At 40.0% G+C, this 18,651-nt stretch overlaps 1 protein-coding gene across 7 annotated transcripts in view; it reads left to right on the plus strand.

Annotated features, from left to right (window-relative positions):
- Positions 1-18,651, plus strand: part of Arhgef6 (Rac/Cdc42 guanine nucleotide exchange factor 6) — a 110,357-nt gene that overhangs the window by 2,900 nt on the left and 88,806 nt on the right. The window contains exon 1 of one of the 7 annotated variants that reach the window (XM_013358545.4): positions 5,821-5,907. The exons of 5 other annotated variants lie outside the window; for them this stretch is intronic. In XM_013358545.4, coding sequence (XP_013213999.4) covers positions 5,869-5,907 — 39 coding nt within the window. In that variant the 5' untranslated portion in view covers positions 5,821-5,868. Of the gene's footprint in view, positions 1-5,820; positions 5,908-6,495; positions 6,566-18,651 lie in introns of those variants that run through there. One more of the 7 variants, XM_013358546.4, reaches the window with a different exon arrangement.

The raw sequence follows: 18,651 nt of genomic DNA on the forward strand, positions 1-18,651 counted from the left end.
AGCAAAGAAAGGCTATTGCCATTCTTTCCCATTAACTCCTCAGACCAGGGGTCTTGAAAAGTTGAGAGAGCCTGGCCTCGAGATAAAAATTATATATTAAAGTATGTTGCATCACTAATGGGTCCTTACAGCTTTTATAATGGTGTTACTGAAAAGGAGGTGATGCTTCCACCTGTGTGTCAAGATACTTAACTTTTCTGTGCCTTGATGTTTTTATCTGCAAAATGGACATAATAATAGTTACTTTTCCTTAATGGATCAAATGAGACACTGAATAACAATTTAGGGCTAAAAGCACCAACCTCATGAGATAATTTATGTAATGTCCTCAGCATAGGGCTGGGACAAAAGTTTCCTTTATTAGTAGATTAGCATTAGCAGTGTTCCCTCTGGACAGGTAGTAGTGTTTGTGTTTTAATTTTTTTTTAGTTGTAGTTGGACCCAATACCTTTATCTCATTCACTTATTTTTATGTGGTGCTGAGGATTGAACCCAGGGCCCCGAGCATGCTAGGCAAGTGCTCTACCGCTGAGCCACAATCCCAGCCCAGAGTAGTAGAGGTTTGAGCCTGGACTCTGGTGCTAGATTTCTTGGGTTTAAATCTCAATTCCAGGGCTGGGGATGTGGCTCAAGCGGTAGCGCGCTCGCCTGGCATGCGTGCGGCCCGGGTTCGATCCTCAGCACCACATACCAACAAAGATGTTGTGTCCACCGAGAACTAAAAAATAAATATTAAAAATTCTCTCTCTCTCTCTCTCCTCTCTCACTCTCTCTTTAAAAAAAAACAAAAAAAACAAAAAAACAAAAATAAATCTCAATTCCAGGGGCTGGGGATATAGCTCAGTTGGTAGAGTGCCTGCTTAGCATTCACAAGGCCCCCTAGGTTCAATCCCTAGCACCACCAAAAATAGAAAAAAAATCTTAATTTCTCTTCACTAGTGGATTTGTGATCTCTGGCATATTACTTAAATATGCCTCTATGCTCTTGTGAAATGGGAATAATAGGGGCACCTATGTTATAGGACTGATGTGAAATCTCAATGAATTTAGTCATATAAAGCCCCCAAACAAGTTCTTGGAACATTTTCAAGTGGTAGTTATTCTTCTTATTAGCAGTACTAGGAACTTTACCCCAGATACTTAGCTTGCTTCACAATTTTCCCTAAAGCTAGCCCTAGTGTAAAGCAACACCTATCTCAGAATATCTTATTCCAGTTTTCCCTATTGCTCAATTTGAGAGCTGTGTGTGTGTATGTGTGTGTGTGTGTGTGTGTGTGTGTGTGTGACACACATGTGCATGCATGTGGCTTTTGGGGTAGACATGGCTTCAGACCACCACTTGATATTTCTTATATAATGATGTCTACTATGGAACAGATCATGGTATTTTCTTTTTTAATTTTTCAAATAAAAACATGGTGAAGTTGCCAATGATTGCTGTGCTCTGAAGCTGCCAGAAGGTAGACTGAGCTTCTCTGCAGTTCTAAGAATACTAGATGGTACAGAAATACCTCCTGGGTCTGGAATTGTTGGGGATTTTTCCAATAACTAATGCTTACTCCTTTAAGCATAAGTGCTTAAAATATTTTTATCCACTTTGGGTAGAAATCTTTCTAAAAAGTGCATCACAATAATTCATCTTCTTAAAAAGGATTTGGCATATTTTCATCTCCTTTTGATAATTCAGGCTGACCTGAGTGTGTTATGAATATGGTAAAAAGCAATATCTGCAATTGTAGTTACTCATAAGCCTTCCCTAGTTTAATCTGAGTTAGAGTCTTGGCTTAGTCAGTTACTGACTCTGGGAAAAGTTACTTGCCATGTCTATGCTCCTGTTTCCTCATTTGTATAATGAGGACATTAGCAATATGTACCACACAGGATTGCTTTGAGGATCAAATGAGATGATGCATCCAAGGCACTTAATATATCACTGCACAAAAATATGAATACTGGCTGTTCTTGGATGTGTTGTTACTCATGCCTGTAGGTGATATACAGGTGCCATACTGGGGCCCTCCTAGAACCCTGAGAGAAGACTCATAAAATTAGTAAACAAGGGATGAGACTGGAAGCTGAGCTGGGAAGCTCCAAGCAGCTATGTTGACCATAAAGTCTCAAGCCAGGAATCAGACTCAAACACACAAATATTTTCAAGTGTCACTAGACAGAGTATCTGTCAGGCCTAGCATAGTGCCTGACATAAGGCATGTCTAATGAAGTTTTGTTCACTCTATGAAACTGTGAATATATTAAAAGAAAGAAAAATCAGGGCTTGACTATTGCCCAGAACACACCGTTACTCATCTAAAGAATGAGTGCCAGCTTGAAATGGTCAGTTTGACAATGTAGAAAACATGGAGCCTGAGATACAGTTGGGAATCAGATTCTGGGGCATAGGGACCACATTAAAGAGCTGCTGCCTTCTGGACCTCTGAGGCCATTTGGTTTTTTCCAGATGACTTCTATCTTTGTGTTCTCATATTGTGACAATGTCTTAGGATCTCCAGAGGATCACACAAATAGTAACTGATGGGGGAAGTCTGCTGAGACACCTGGGTAACAGTGTTCTCTGAAGCACTTCCCCAACTTTGATAAAATCCCTTGAAACACAAAAGTTTAAAAAATTCTGATGAAGTCAAATTCATTTATTTTTTGTTAATTTTGTTATTTGTATCTTTCATATCATCTAAGAAACCCTTGCCTATTCAAAGGTTATGAAGATTTACTTTGATTTTTCTTTTAAGAGTGTTACAGTTCTAATTCTTACACTAGGTGCCTTGATCCATTTTGAGTTAATTTCTTTATGTGATAGGAGACAAGAGTCTAAATGAATTCCTTTGCATGCACACATGCATTTTTCCTCAGTATAATTTATTGAAAAATTATTCTTTCTTCAATTGAATTGATTAATGTAGCTTTTTAAAATCAGAAGGTGTGAGTCCTCAGCTTTGTTCTTCATTTTCAAGATTGTTTTGGCTATTCTGGATCCCTTATATGTCCATGTGAATTTTAGGACCAGCTTGTCCATTTCTGTGGGGGGAAAAAGCCAGCTGAGATTTTGATAGTTATTGTGTTCAATCTGCAGATCACTTTGGGAAATATTGTCATCTTGATAACTTTTCAGTCTTTGAATCTATAAACACAGGATATCTTTCCATTTATTTAGGTCTTCTTTAATTTTATTTGACAATGTTTTGTAGTTGTCAGTGTAAATGTCCTATGCCTCTTTGGTTTAATTTTTTCCAAAGTATTTTATTCTTCTTGAAGCTATTATAAATAGAATTATTTTCTTAATTTTGTATTTGAATTGTTCATTTCAAGTGTATAGAAATACAATTGATTTTTTATATTTCTATTCAACTTTGTATAAGATTATGTCATCTGTGAACAGATACCATTTCTTCTTTCCTTCCAATCTGGATAACTTTCATTTCATTTTCTTCCTTCATCTGTCTGCCTAGAACCTCCAGCACAATGTTAAATAGAAGTAGTGAGAATGTCCTTGTCTTGCTTCTGATTTTAAAGATTAAAGCTTTCAGACTTTCACTACTGAATATGTTATTAGCAGTGTATTTTTCATAGATACCCTTATCATGTTGAGGAAATTCCCTAACACTGCTAGTTTGTTGAGGGATTTTTTTTTTAAATCGTAAAAGGGTGCTGGATTTTGTCAAATGCTTTTACTGCTTCTGTGAAGATGATCATTGTTTTTTATATTGATATGTTCTATTACATTCATTGATTTTCATATGTTAAATCAATCTTCCATTATGGATAAATTCCAGTGAGTTATGTTGCATATGCACATAAAAATTGTGTACAATTGTGATTATTCTTGAAGAATCTTTCTCAGAAGTGGAATGACTGTGTCAAAATTTGATAGATAATATTCTTCTAGAAAAATGCTATCCAAAGTTACACTGCCACCAACAGTTAGAAGTGTCCTCTTCCTTATGTGTATGACAGCATGGGATATTATTTATCTTTAAAGTTTGCTAAACTAATGGATAAAAACTATATTTTATTTTTTGCTGTAATTTGTATTTCATGATTCCTAATGAATTGGGACATCCTCTCCCTTATAGTCCATCTGTATTGCTTTTTCTAAACCAAATATATCTTTTTTAGTTTCTTACACAATGAAGAAGGCCAGGGGGTGGTATTTGGGTCTGAAGTAAAAACTTTCCAAATCCTCTATGGAAAAAAAAAATCTTTGTTTCCAGGTAGTGTAACTAATGTGACTAGGAAGTCTTTCACAACATGACAACATGAGTTCTAGCAATGATAGATAGATTTGTTGGTGTTTTGCCTTTGGACTCAGAGGGTATCAGGGACACATATGATTCTCATCTGTTGGAAGTGACCTATGTAGTACCTCCCTGCATTGTTCTGGCAACAGCCACAGGACTGACTGGTCTTCGAAACTTCCAGCCTTATGGCTTTCCTCTGCTTAAAGGACCAGGCCTTTCCCCTGCTTCATCCCCAATAGGTACTCTTGTTTTGTCCTCTACCACCACTGCTACCTACTCACTGCTAGGGACATCCTAACATCTCGTATTTTGCTCCTGGGACCAGCTTACTTTTGTCAAAGGATGTTTTGCTCATGAAGGGTTTCATTGAATGAATATGAGGCTCAGTTAGTGTTTCTTTCACTTTCTCTCTTTCCCTCCTTTCCTTTTTTTCTTCCCCCCTCTCTTCATTTCTTCCTTCTTTCTTCCTTCCTTCCTTCCAATACCAGCTGGAAAGTGTATGGCTTTTTCTCTGTCCCCACCCCCTCACTCCCTCCTGTCTCCCTGAGTCACTCCATCTGCCTTGTCACCGGAACAGCATGGGTGCCTTCCCCAAAGTGAGGCCTGTGGGATGGACGATTTGCCATTTCCCAGGGGCTGCTCTGCAGGGAGGCAGGAGTAAGGCAGCTCTACTAATAATCATGAATCAAGGAGAAATCTCCAACCAGCCAGCTCCAGCTCTTAGGAGAGCTGTACCTCCCTGGAGCATGGACCCAAGGCCCAGAACCAACCCATAGCTGTAATGGTACAACAGGCCTTCTTCCAAGCCCTGACCCTGTCATCTGTGTGAAGTCGGAGCCTCCTCTCTAGGCCTCAGTTGACTCACCTGTGAAATGAGACTAGTGTAGGGCTTGGGTAATGTCTAATGGTCTGAGACTCCTCTTAATTTTTCCATTGCCATCATTCTCCAGTGGGCAAGCTTTGCATAATTAGCTGCTCAATTTGACTAGTGACAAGACTAAAGAGGATTTTGGTAAGTTTTTCTTCTCCTGCTGAGCACATATGACACACCAAATGGAATTTCCACAACTTAATTGAATGTCACCCATGACTCTGGCCATCCTAATTTTTTATTGACCACATTGTATTTCTGTAAAAATTAGACTTCAAGTAAGGTTGTAAATATTTCCCATCTATCAGGAAACTGATTTATTCTTCCTCAAAGAGACTATTTGATTTGAGGTCTGTTGTCAGAGAGCTTAGGAAGGGCATCTAGGGTAGTTCAGGGAGGGGAGGTATGTGAAGGGCCACTGAAAGCTTTGTGCTTGGGTGTCTCATAGCTCAGCAGGAAGCTTGGGGGTTCTGAGTAGCATCTGGGGGTGGGGGAGAAAGTGGGCCACTACTAGGAATGTCTAGTCCAGGATTCCCGCCCGAATCTTTGGCAGTGGCCCATGGCCAGCCAGGCACTGGTAGCCCAGGGCTTGGGACTGAACCCGGTGGTAGCAGCATGCGCAGTGTGGCTGCTGCTGTTCTACCACGGCTTTTGCTGCTGCCACAGCTAGCCAGGCTGCTGTTGTTGCTGGTGCTGCTGCTGCTGCTGGTGCTGCTGCTGCTGCTGCTGCTGCTGCTCTGCCCTATGCCGCTGTCACTTCCAGTTCCTACTTCTGCGATCCAGGTCCGGGTCACTGCTTCCCTGCCGCTGGCCCAGTCCCTCCAGGCCGCTTCCCCTCTCGGGCTCTGGGTAGGAGGGAGGTCAGTGCTGGCAGAGGAGTGGGGTCCCATGGAGCCTTACGAGCAGGCTCCCTGAGTAGCCGCTCCCCTCCCGCCACCGCCCCACGCGCCCTCACCAGGCTAGTCGCCAGCGCACCCAGCGGGGCGCGCTTCCCGCACCCCCAGTTGGGCCCCGAGGTCCCCCGCCCCGCTGAGCCGCACAGCTCTGGCAGCAAGAACTTGAGGACAAGAATGACTTCCCTTTAGATTAAAAAAAAAGGGGGGGGGGTTGAAAAAATCCCTGGACTGGAGAGACTGGCGGCGCGGCACGGAGTTTGGAGACGGGCGCCCCCTCCTCGCCCGCGTCCAGGAGCAAAGTTGCAGCCGCCCCTCCCCGCTGGGGCGAGCCGAGCCCAGCTCTCCAGTTTCGCTCTGGTGGCGGCCGTGCTCAGGGCAGGGTCCCAGCTCTGGCTGAGTAGAACGGTTCCCGCAACCTTGGCACAGGCTCGCCCGCCCGCTCGCCGGCCCCGTGACTTGGGAGGGCGAGCCGCTTCCAGGAGGCGGCGGCGGCGCGGCAGGAGAGAGCGAGCAGCTGGAGGACAGGCGGGCAGCGGCCGAGCCAGGTGACCTGCCCCGGGGCAAGGGGTCAGGGGTAGGGGAGCGCGTGAGGGCCGGGGGCTGGGTGCCGAAGGAACCGGTTAGAGAGGAGCCGCCCTTCCTCCCCAATTGCCACGGTTCCCAGCCCCAGCCGCGGGGTCCGTTCCCTGCCAGGGCCTCATGGTGCACTGGGATTCTGGGTGCCGCGAAAGGGGGGGAGCGGGGGCCGAGGGCGCCGAGCTAGGACGCGCCAAACTTAGGGGCGAGTTGTCCAGCTCTGGCCTCGGGGGTTTACATCAGACCGGATTCTTTCTTTCCCCCGGAACCAGAGCAAGAGTCAACAGTACTATTTCTGCTACTAATTTGATGCCCTCCCAACCCCAAGCATCCATACATTTGGGGATGTTTTACACTGGTCTGTCGCAGAAATGGTTTGTGGATGGGAAAGCCCTGTACCGAACAAGGTATTTCCTAGTGTTCATGGTTAATTTCGAGTTTTCATTTTCTAGTCATTTAGGAACCCAACAGGTATTTGAGCTATTACATTTCTTAGCTCCAGAGTGGCGAGCCCTCAAGTTTATCTGTCTCTTAAAACATTTTTATTTTCGGTTTGGCATTGTTTTTAGATATAGGGGAGACTCAATGAAAATTTCCCCCTTTTCTTAATGTGTAGAGGGAGTGAAAATACAGTCAGGGAATATATTTTCCTGTACAACTAAGGTATATTTTTGTCAAAACCTTCACATAAACAACAACCAAAAAAACCTTACAGAATAGGATGAATTTCACTTGATGTTTTGTAAAGTATTCATAAATTTTAAGACAGAATTTTGGATCTGAAGTGCTTTTCTAATTTATATTTGTCTGAAAAACCTACAGTTTGTCCTTGAACTTCCTATCTTAATTTTGACATTGGCCATGGTAAGAGGATCTTCGATGACATCATTTTCTCCAGCCACAGTTTGGTGTTCTGTGACTGAGAGTACCTCTATCCAAAATATACAGCCTGGGCCTGTCCTTGGACTTCACATTTTCAAGGAATTCTATTAAGCAAAGTATTATGCTACATGCCAGGCAGTGCTGCAGTCCCTTCTTACATAAGTGAGCTCAGGCCGGTGTAGCTCCTGGTGTGCTCAGAGTAGTTAAAACAAGAGTGTCTGTCTCAGTCTGGGGCAAAGTAAATTTCCAGCTAGTATTCTCATCTTGCATTTCTTTGGAGCTTAATTTTTGAATGCCTTTTACTTATCTCAAACTCATTGGGTCCTTATAAAGGATGTAGGAGAGATGGCATTACTTTCATTTGACAAACAGAAAAGTTTGGTTTTCCAAAGTCATACAACTTATTATTGCTAGAGTCAAAACTCTAACTATCTCCTGTTTTCAGCTCAGATTTTGTTTTGTTTGTTTTTGCGAAAGCATGACATTTTGTACAAAAGTGTTCATTTGTCATTTTATGAATAGTATGTCTTCTGGATTACTAGTTTTTTTTTTCTATTCTTTTTGTCAACTCACATTTTGGCCTCATCTTGACTAGCACATTCTTAGAGGTGAACACAGGGGTGAAGTCTTCCAAAGAAGGTCTGTGATTTGTATTTATCTATGATCTGCCTCCTCTCCAATCACACTCAGGGATAGTAGGTGCTGAACAGAGTGAGTGCTCAGGGTCCAGAAATTTCCAATATTCTTTTGGCATCATTATTCCAACTATAATGTTTCTTCAATCTTTAGAAATTCATTCAGGAGGAGAAACCTGGGAGCATGAGTTTTTGTTCATTTAGGGCAATATGTTCACCACTGTGCTTAGCAACTCAGATGCAAAGGATGAAAAGGAGTTGAATATCTACCATTTCTCCAGCACCTACTATGTTGCAGGCACTGTGATAGATGCTCTAAGTATATTATCTTATTTAGTCCTCACAACAATCCTGGGAGGCAGGCGGCATTGCAAACATTATACAGAGGCCGAGACTGAGGTTTGAGCATGATCCAGACAAAAGCTTCACGTTGCCAGCCCAAAGCAGAACCACTTTTGTGGTTTACTGATGTACCTTATTCCAGAGCTCATTTCTTTTATCATGTGCTGGGCTGCTGCCTCCAAGGAGCTGTTTACAAATCCAGGAACCAACTAGCCCCTTGGTTTTCAGATATGATGATACATTAGAGTCATCTGGGATGCTTTTTTTTTTTTTTTAAAGACAAATCTTTGAGTCCAATCACCCACAGATTCTGAGTTAACTAGCCTACAGTAAGGCCTAGGCATTGGTGTTTCTTTTTTAAAAAAATGTTTAAGTCAGGGCTGGGGTTGTGGCTCAGTGGTAGAGCACTTGCCTAGCACATGTGAGGCACTGGGTTCAATACTCAGCATCACATAAAAATAAATAAACAAATAAAATAAAGGTATTGTGTCCATCTATAACTAAAAATATTCTTAAAAAATGTTTAAGTCAACTTTATATTGAAATATAAAATACATTCAGGAAATTACACAAATCCTAAGTATTTAGTTTGATGAATACTCCTGAACTGAATACACTATATAATCTGCACCCCAATTAAGAAACATACCAGTACAGACATCCAGAGCCACCCTCATACCCCTTCCCAGTCACTCTCTCTCCTTAAGGGGCACTACCACCCTGAATTCTAAAACAATAAATTTATTTTTTCTATTTTATTTTATATGAGTAGAATCAAACAGTATGTACTCATTTGTATAAGGTTTCTACTACTCCGAATAATTGTACTAGCAACCCATGTTGTTGCAGATAATAGTGGTTCATCCTTTTTGATGGCCGAGTAGCATTTAACTGCACGGACGTACCATGTTTTATTTTTCCATTTACTTGTTGATGGATATCTAATTTCCAGTTTTTGGTTGCTATGAATGGTGCTGTCATGAATATCCTTGTGGGTGTTTCCTGAAGAACATATACCCATATTTCTGTTGAATTTATAATCTGGGTCCTAGGGAATATAACATTCAGCTTTAGTTGGTACTCCCCAACAGTTTTCCAAAAGGATCAAGCCCTGTGGTTATATTTTTAAAAGCTCCACAAGTGATTCTTATGTGTATCCAGAGTTGAGAACCAATTCCCTGGTTTATGCAGAGTTCAGCAGTGTGACCACCTCAAACATCTACCACCTGGCTGAGAACCATAAATGAGATAGTAGCCTCCTTTTCAACCTCAGATCTTCTAGATTATCTTCTTTGCTAAATTACACAGCTTGCATCAATTTCCCCATAATTGCTTTTGCCAAGCTACCCTCACTCTATTCATCCACTCTGATTTTGGTCATATTCAACACACCTGTATGCTAGTCTTAGACCTTCTCAAAGGCAGGAACCAAAGTTTGGTCATCCTTATAACCCTAGCACCCAGGATAGAACATGGTACATAGAGGTGCAGAGTAAATGCTTCATCAATAGGATGACTGAGTAGTTGGAGAGGATCTAGGCTGGAAAGAAGTCCTATCTTTGCACCAAGACTTATGTACTTTATTCCTAGGAGAATGCCTCAGGTCCTCACTCACAGCTTGATTGTTTTAACTTATCTAAACATGTTAGCATTATGGGTACCCTGGTTGTTCATCTTAAAGCTGATTAGAAATAGAAACTTAGATGAGATGAAGTAAGGTATGTGGAAGCACTTTATAAACTGGAACATAGCATCTAAATAGATAGAGCTAGGCATGTTGGTGCACAACCTGTAATTCCAGTGGCTTGGGAGGCTGAGGCAGGAGGATCATGAATTCAAAGCCAGCCTCAGCAACTTAATGAGGCCCTAAGCAATTCAGTGAGACCTTGTCTCTATATAAAACATAAAAAGGGCTGGGGATGTGGCTCAGTGGTTAAGTACCCCTGGGTTCAATGCCCAGTACCCTCCCCCCAAAAAGCAGACCCACAAACACGTATAACTACCTGAGGCCCTTTAGTGTGGGGTCAGGCATAATCTGTGTAGGTCTAATGGCAAGAGCTTTTCCCTTTCCTTGCTTTGGTCTGGGTTTGATTTCTGGTTAGGGTAACTTGTTTTTATTTTCCTTTGAAAAGTAGTACAGTAGCGCCAAGTCTGAAATCTTGAGCTTTGGATTTGAACTGACCTGGGTCAACCACTTAGTAGTATATGCTAATCTCCTAGATGGTAGTGGTAGGGAATACCATTTATAAGGTATGTTGCTACCTCTAGAGTTAAATGAGAAAGCAAGAATGCACCTAGTACAGTGCCCGACACTAAGTAAACTCTCAATGAAAGCCGGTTCCTAACTGGAATTTTCATGTACTTTAGTAGACTGGTGTTCATAAATGGTATTGCATTATCAAAAAAATGTTTACTTAATTCAGTTATGTTAAGCTAACTCTGTTTAACAACTGAGTCTTTGCTTTTTAGAATGATTTCCTCTTGAAATCTTCACATTTAAACAAATTGAATGCAGAGAAGGATAAACTGTGGGCTCTCTAAGGGTTCTGAGATTTTACATTAGTTACATTGCAATTTTAGACAGGGATGAAGCTTGAAATAAGAAAACAAAGATCCAGCCATCTTGTGTCTCAGATCCATGTACTATTTTGGCAGAGGTTACTTGTTTTTGGAAAAATGGTTTAAAAAATAAAGTCAAAGGTGAAAGCCCCACATATTTTTGAATACTTAATACACCTCTTCAGAAAGAAAAACAAAGTTGAATGTTTCTGGGTGTTTTAGATGAATAGTGATCATGGGCTTGGCTCCTGTTCTCATGCTCAGCAGCAAAAATAATCCTCTCAATATCATAAGCATCTTTCTTTCACTAATTGAAGTACCTTTTTTGAATATTTATTTTTTAGTTGTAGTTGGAAACAATACATTTATTTATTTATTTTTATGTGGTGCTGAGGATTGAACCCAGGGCCTCACACATGCTAGGCAAGTGCTCTACCGCTGAGCCACAACCTGAAGAATCTTTTTTTTTTTTTTTGAAAAATTTTTTTGGAGGGGCTGTGGCTGGGACTCAGTGGCAGAACACTTGCCTAGCATGTGTGAGGCACTGGGTTCAATCCTTAGCACCACATACAAAAATAAGTAAATAAAATAAAGGGATGCTATACATCTATAATTACAATTTAATTTTTTTTGTAGTTATAGATGGACAGAATGCCTTATTTTATTTGTTTATTTTTATGTGGTGCTGAGGATCAAACCCAGTGCCTCACACATGCCAGGCAAACACTCTACCACTGAGCTGCAGCTTCAGCCCTGAAGTACCTTTTTATTTTCCTGAACTTGAAATTCTCAGTGCCTTTTATCATAGAAAATAATTTGAATTTAGAGTGTTTTGAAATATTTTTAAAATCATTTAAATATCATATTTAATCTGTGTATTTATTTGGACGACTACAGTAAGTGTAAATTTCAGTGATATTGGAAATTCCAGTGATGTCCATGGATACAGTTTGGAATTTAAATTGTAATTTTAGACAATAGATGCATAATCTTAATGACCTGGTTATAACGGTTCTTGTTCTCTTTTCTGCTTATTGTATTGTTCTCAATGCTTAGCGGAGTCAATTTTTTAACTGATGAAATCAATTTGTATATGGTTTCCTTTATAACAAGTCAGGACTAGAAATGTTTGGGGATCCAGTTGTAAAGGGGGAACTGGAGAAGGCAAAGCAACTGAACTCTTCAGAGACTATGAATTATTCAGTTGTTAACCACAGTAACTTCTTTAGCTACTATTTTGTGTTCTAATAATAGAAACAGTTTGGACGGATTCCTTTTGGAGTTGAAAAATCAGGAAAGCTTTTCATTCTTTTCTAGTCTACACATAAACTAAAAGAATGTGAGAAAAGAATATTTGCAGCTTCTCATGTTTACCCAGATGAAGTAGTTTCACCTTTTTGTGTGTCTTTTTAAACAGTTTTATGTATTGTATAATTAAAATATCTCAGAAATTTAAAATACACCCCAGAGAAACATGCTCAATGTTTTGGTTAAATTAAACAATTAAATGAATCATCTTTTCTTTTTGGTGATTACTGACAGAAACGTCCCCCCTTGCATTCAGGAAATAAGTAATAAACCTGTTGAATTGTGCATAGCTGAGGGGAAATCAGTATCAATGGATCCCATTTGAAAAAAAAATAACAGTATATAATATAATTTCTAAAAAGGAAATACGATGTTTCTGAATTGAGTTGAATGTACCAAATACATAAGAAAAGGAAAGCATTTTGTTAGAAAAAATTTGATCAATGGAATTTTCCTAACTGGAGATGTAAATTATTTTGTTTTAAATTGAACTCTCTCTAAGTTGGTTTTAATGCTGACTTTAATCCAGACTGTTTCTGGAGGCAACAGAGCACAATATGTCCCACAATCTTGGCCAGCTATTCTCTATTCCAGCTCCATTATAATTTGGACATATGTGTCACTGAGATGGCCACCAAGATCAGTCTAAGAGATAATGCTGCATTGGCAGCACACAGCATAAGGTATGCACAGCAATTGGTGTGCATATATTTGGGGTTACTACAAAAAATATGCAAGGTCTGCTTTTTGAATTGCTAATGACTGAAGTGTGAAGGCATTTGCCAGTTTCTTGGGGTCCTTGTTTACCAACATTTTAGAGGGGGTGACCTCCCCTGAGTCCAGAGTTGAAAAATCAGAAAAGCTTTTCATTCTTTTCTAGTCTACACGTGAACTAAAAGAATGTGAGAAAAGAATATTTGCAGCTCTCCCTATCTGCCTTTCAACTTGGACATTGCTTTTTTTCTTTGCTGTCATCTGGAAGAAAGACACTGCCAGACTTCTGTCTGATTAGCTCCAGGCTTTGTCAGATCCTGGCAAACTGTACCCTACCAAACAAAGAAGTGTATGGGTTCAGAGATATGGATCATCCAAAACAGCATAGAGTCACACCTCATTTCTGTTTGACTTCTGGCAGAAGATTTACCTTCCTAATTAAGTTCTGCTTAGACAAATAGAGTAAAATCCCAGTTTTATATTTTCTTGGGGACTTGAATATTATTACAGAGATCAGACATGTCAATTGAGGGATTGAATAGGACAATAGGGAAAAGAAAGAATTAAATTAAGGTGAGATGAAATGCAGCAGTTTGCAAAGTAGCAAGTAAAACCGTTAGGAAGCATTTGTCTCACCCTCAACAATAACAAAGACATTTTCCTACTCTCTGGAAGTGTGGACATTATTTTAAGAGGCAGCTTTAAGGTGTCAAGATCCTAATATCTTTTATGAAGAGTCTGCCTGTGAAGCAGGCCTGAACACTAAGAAGTATTTTGTTTTATAATTTGTTCCTCATGTCTTGGTCTATAGCAAAATGGGGATATTTACTAATAGTGTCTGAGAAAGGTATACACGCCAAAAAAAAAAAACAACACAATATTTTATTTGCAAAAGAAATTTAATATCTTTTGTGGGGAAAATATGCATTGTGATAGTATAAGCATCTACATTGTAATTTAATCAGTTGCCTTCTCTGGAGGCATTTGGGAATATGTTGGGGAAAATATTGTTTTGGGATTAAAAAGAAGGACAATGAGCAGAATGGAAAACAATAGTTTAAGGGTTGGTATACTTGTGGGTGACTTCTTCATTTGCTGGATTTTATATACTGTCCTTCAGGGTTTTTTTGTACAGGGATTGAACTCAGGGGCACCTGATCACTGAGCCACATCCCCAGACCTATTTTGTATTTTATTTAGAGACAGGGTCTGGCCAAGTTGCCTAGGACCTTACTAAATTGCTGAGGCAATTTAGTGAACTCACGATCCTCCTGTCTCAGCCTCCTGAGCCACTGGGATTACAGGCCTGCGCCACCGCACCCAGCTGGATTTTTTCTCTTAAAATGAGTTTAATTATTAGTGCCTGGCATGTATCAGGTGTTCAGTAAATATTTGTTGAATACATAAAAGTAGATCTTGGAATAGAAATGAATTTTTAGAAATTCTCTTTGAGATATCAGCCTACATATAGATGATCAAGAGTTGACTTTTATTCATAGAAATGACTCTTTAGTGTATAAAAGAAAGTATAAACAGAAAGTATAAAAAAGAAAGAATAAAAATTAAGCCAGGGCTCCCCTAACATAGCATTACTCAGAGTCTCTATGCCAAACTAAAGTACCTATTTCATGTTTTTTATAACATTAAAATAATAAGGTTTGAGAGGTTAGGTAGCATGGTTCATATGGAAGCTCTTCTCTACTTTTCCAGTCCACAGGCTGCTTCTTGTTTCTTATATTACCCAAAGTCTTTTGATTTCACTGAGCTTTCAAGTTGTGAGCTTTGAACGCAACCTCCCTAAGCTGTGACTTTCTCCAAAGTGATCCAGTCAGCAACCTCACTTTCTTTTGGTGGTGTAGGTGCTCTGTCAGCATTCTTCACTTCACTCAATCATATTCTTTTAAAAGAATAATTTATTTTAGCAAGTGATGGAAACTATATGAACCATGATTTATCCAATTCTACAAGGGACAAAAAGGTTTTTCCTTTTTCTTTCCTTTGGGGAAAGGCATGCCAAAAGGACAGGTGTTTCAGGATAATCTGAATTTTAGATTGGGAAGAAAGACTGATATTCACCATCTAGACAGTGAGTACCAGGTGGGCTTCTGCCTGTGAATGTATGAAAGAGTGGAAATTAACAGGGTATAGCCATGTACAGCTGGGTGTCTAAGCTAGGGGATCCAGAGTCTAAAGCCCAAATGCAAGAGGAGTTCAGAAATAGGAAGGCCCGTTGTAAACAGAGGAGTAGTGGTTGGAGAAAACCCAACTGATGGGAGTGATTTGGGATGGTCTCTGATGAAGAGCTCAGATTCAGATAGTTGAGGGAACTTTCAGAAGGAGAAGTATAAATATTACAGAGAAGCACAGCAAAGCAAATGAAACATTCAGGGGAATACAAGGAGAACACGGTGAAAAATGATGGGCTAGGTTGGAGTCAGCTTGAGAAGAAATTTGGATGCTAGCCTGAAGAGGGTAGACTTCATCTTGTAAGTAGTTGTAGGCTGGGTCACATTCCTATTTTGCTGCATAGAATTTCTGTGCTTTGCGACGTGAGTGCTAACAGAAAGCATCATTCCTGATGTCTCTCATATCTGAGCTCCTGAATATCCACCTCACAATGTTTGGATTGTTTCTGAGGTGCAAATCCAGATTCTAAAAAAATGTAGCAAAATTGATTTATCAATTCATCAATTAATTGATGTCTGTTAGACATTAATGGTGTCTCTGAAAATGACATACTTGACATCTGTTTTTTTTTTCCTTATGTTGATGCTGAGGATCAAATCCTAGGTTTTGTGCATGCTAGGCAAGTGCTGTATCCCTGAGTTATATCTCCAGTTCCTGACAATGACATGCTTTTGAAAAAGTGACTCACACAGAGATAAAAGCATGGAGTGCCAAAAGTCTTTCCCAAATGAATTACTGAAGGTGATCTCTAAAGAAAGAAAGAAAATGATAGTAACTTTGGTACAACATCCTTCTTGCCCAAATTAGCTGGTGTTAGAAAGACTTTGGGCGTGTGCTTTATAGTCTTTTAAATTATTTGTTACCCCTTCTTGCTTCTGGTGAGATATTTTGCCACGCCCTACTATGCTCTGGCTATAACTTGGAGCTGGTTTTAGAGCACAGTATAGACAGGCGAGTGTAGCTTGTAGTATTTGTTATTTATTCTATTTTGTAATAAAAGTTAAAAAAAAATACAGCCAATTTCAGCAAAGCACCAAAATTCCACAGTTCTTTCCTGTTTCCTTCATCATAATACTTAGTTCACAGTGTTTGTGGTGGGATTGAAAGGAACTTCTATTGCCTGGAACAGGCAAGCTATTGTGGACATTGTCTATACTTGGTACATGACTTAAAAAATCTATGACCATGGAGGTGGAAGCACCTTTGGTCACCTCACAGTCACGGGGCTTAGTTTTGTAGATGGGAACAGATTTATCTCGTTTTATGTAATAGACATTTCCTGAAAAGTTGCATGGATATTGATATTTTCTTTCCTAACTATTATTTCTTTCTGAGTTTATTTTACTTCCAGAAATTCTTTTTCTTTAATTATTATCTATTAACAAGAGCATCTACACGCTCATTAATTAATCAAATGTTGATTGAGTTCCTACCATGTTATAGGAACTCTTCTACAAAGTGAATATACAGAGGTGAACAAAAATTATACTCGTGTCATTAAATTTTAGGCGTAATGTACCCATAAGTCTCTTTGAGAGAGCACTCTGTTGATCAATCAGTGAATAATTATTTATTAAGTATTTCATATATGTTGAGTATTAGGTCAGGAGTGCAGGGAAATTTGGACTTCAAAGAACCCACCTCCTACTTGGAAATCCAAGAATCTTAACACACAGAGACTAAATAAAGATTTTTATGCTGGTAGATCATTGAGGGCTCAAGTGTGCAGCAGCACAGCAGGCTGGAGCTGTTCAGAAGAAAAAAATGTAAAGGTAGGTCAGTGGAAGACTTGATAGAAACTACCAGAGGAACTGCTACTTAAAGCAACCTGCAACAGTGCCTTTGCTTGTGACCCTTGTCTCTCCTTGATCTTTGTGCAGAACTCATTTACCATCTGTCTCTCCTGTACCTGGATTACCTAAGTAATTGCTTCTACTAGGTTCTAGGGCTCCAACCCCAAACCATCAAATACTTCTAGGAAATCAGGGGCTGAGGGAGCCCTCTCTTTGTAGGTAAGCATCTTCCCTAGCTGCCTGGACAATTGCAGAGGTAGTTACTTTTAAAAAAAAATTTTATTAGTTATTAATGGATATTTATTTATTTATTTATTGTTCTGAGAATCGAACCCAGTACCTCACACATGCAAGGCAAGCGCTCTACCACTGAGGTACAACCCCAGCCCCAGAGGTAGTTACTTTAAAAAAATTTTTTTTAGTTTTAGATGGACACAATATCTTTATTTTTATGTGGTGCTGAGGATGAAACAGAGTGCCTTTCATGTGTTATATAAGAGCTGTATCTCTCTACCACTGAGATACAACCCCAGCCCCAGGCGGTTATTTTATTTTATTTTTTTGTACTGGGGAATGAACCCAGGGGCACTTAATCACTGAGCCACATCCCCAGCCCTATGTTGTATTTTATTTAGAGACAGGGTCTCACTAAGTTGCTTAGGGCCTCTCTAAGTTGCTGAGGCTGGCTTTGAACTCACGATCCTCCTGCCTCAGCCTCCCGAGCTGCTAGGATTACAGGCATGCGCCACCACGCCTGCTTCAGGCAGTTACTTTTAACTACTGACATTTTTGAGAATATTCTCATAGTCTTCATATATTTGCCTGGTTCTTTAATCAAGGAGAGTTCTAAAATAAATAGTACTATGAGTGTTTAGGGCATTTGTTCATCTGTTTTATAAAAGGACAAGGGAAAAAAAACCTAAAAGATATTGGACATTCATTGGAAACACACATCCAAGCACTCTTCAAAATGAAAATGGATTATTTTCCAACAATTTATTTGTGAGTTACTGTTGGGAACACAGAAAATGTTTCCCTGCAGAAACAAGGTTCTACATGATGATTATTTTAGTTGGCCCACAACAGCCTGTTTAATACTTAATGTCACTAAACTATAGAACTAACAGAGACTAAGTGACAGGTGTGATGCTGTGTCTCTGGGAAAATGTGTTCTGCATTCCAATTTGGAACACTAGGAAGTCAGTCCCTTTCTCTGAAGGAACAGGGGGGTGTTGGGAGGGTACCCCCACTCTGGTATACAGACACTCCAGCAGCTGAGGTATCACTCATCCACCTGCATCCTTTAAAACTGGCAGCCAGTGTGGCTCCTGCAAGGGCTGTGGTGACAGGATAATGGGAGGAGGGGCAGGGGCAAGCCACACTGGTTGGCTGGCTGAAAGTCAGCTGGTTTTAAGCCCTCTGCTTCTTGACCTTGGCTTGGCAAGCACTACTGACAAGAAAGATTTCATCTTTTCCTTTCCTTCATGCCTACTCTCTTTTTGGTGAGATTATCCTAAATCAGTTGTTCTTTTGTGATCTCTCCTTTTAGACCAACGTGTCTATTTTATTCCTCATTCATCTTCCTCTTTCCTGAACACTTAATAGTCAACTGAAGATAAATCTCTATTGTGGAGA

Source organism: Ictidomys tridecemlineatus, chromosome X (genome assembly GCF_052094955.1).
Source record: "Ictidomys tridecemlineatus isolate mIctTri1 chromosome X, mIctTri1.hap1, whole genome shotgun sequence".
In the NCBI taxonomy this organism is placed as follows: domain Eukaryota; kingdom Metazoa; phylum Chordata; class Mammalia; order Rodentia; family Sciuridae; genus Ictidomys; species Ictidomys tridecemlineatus.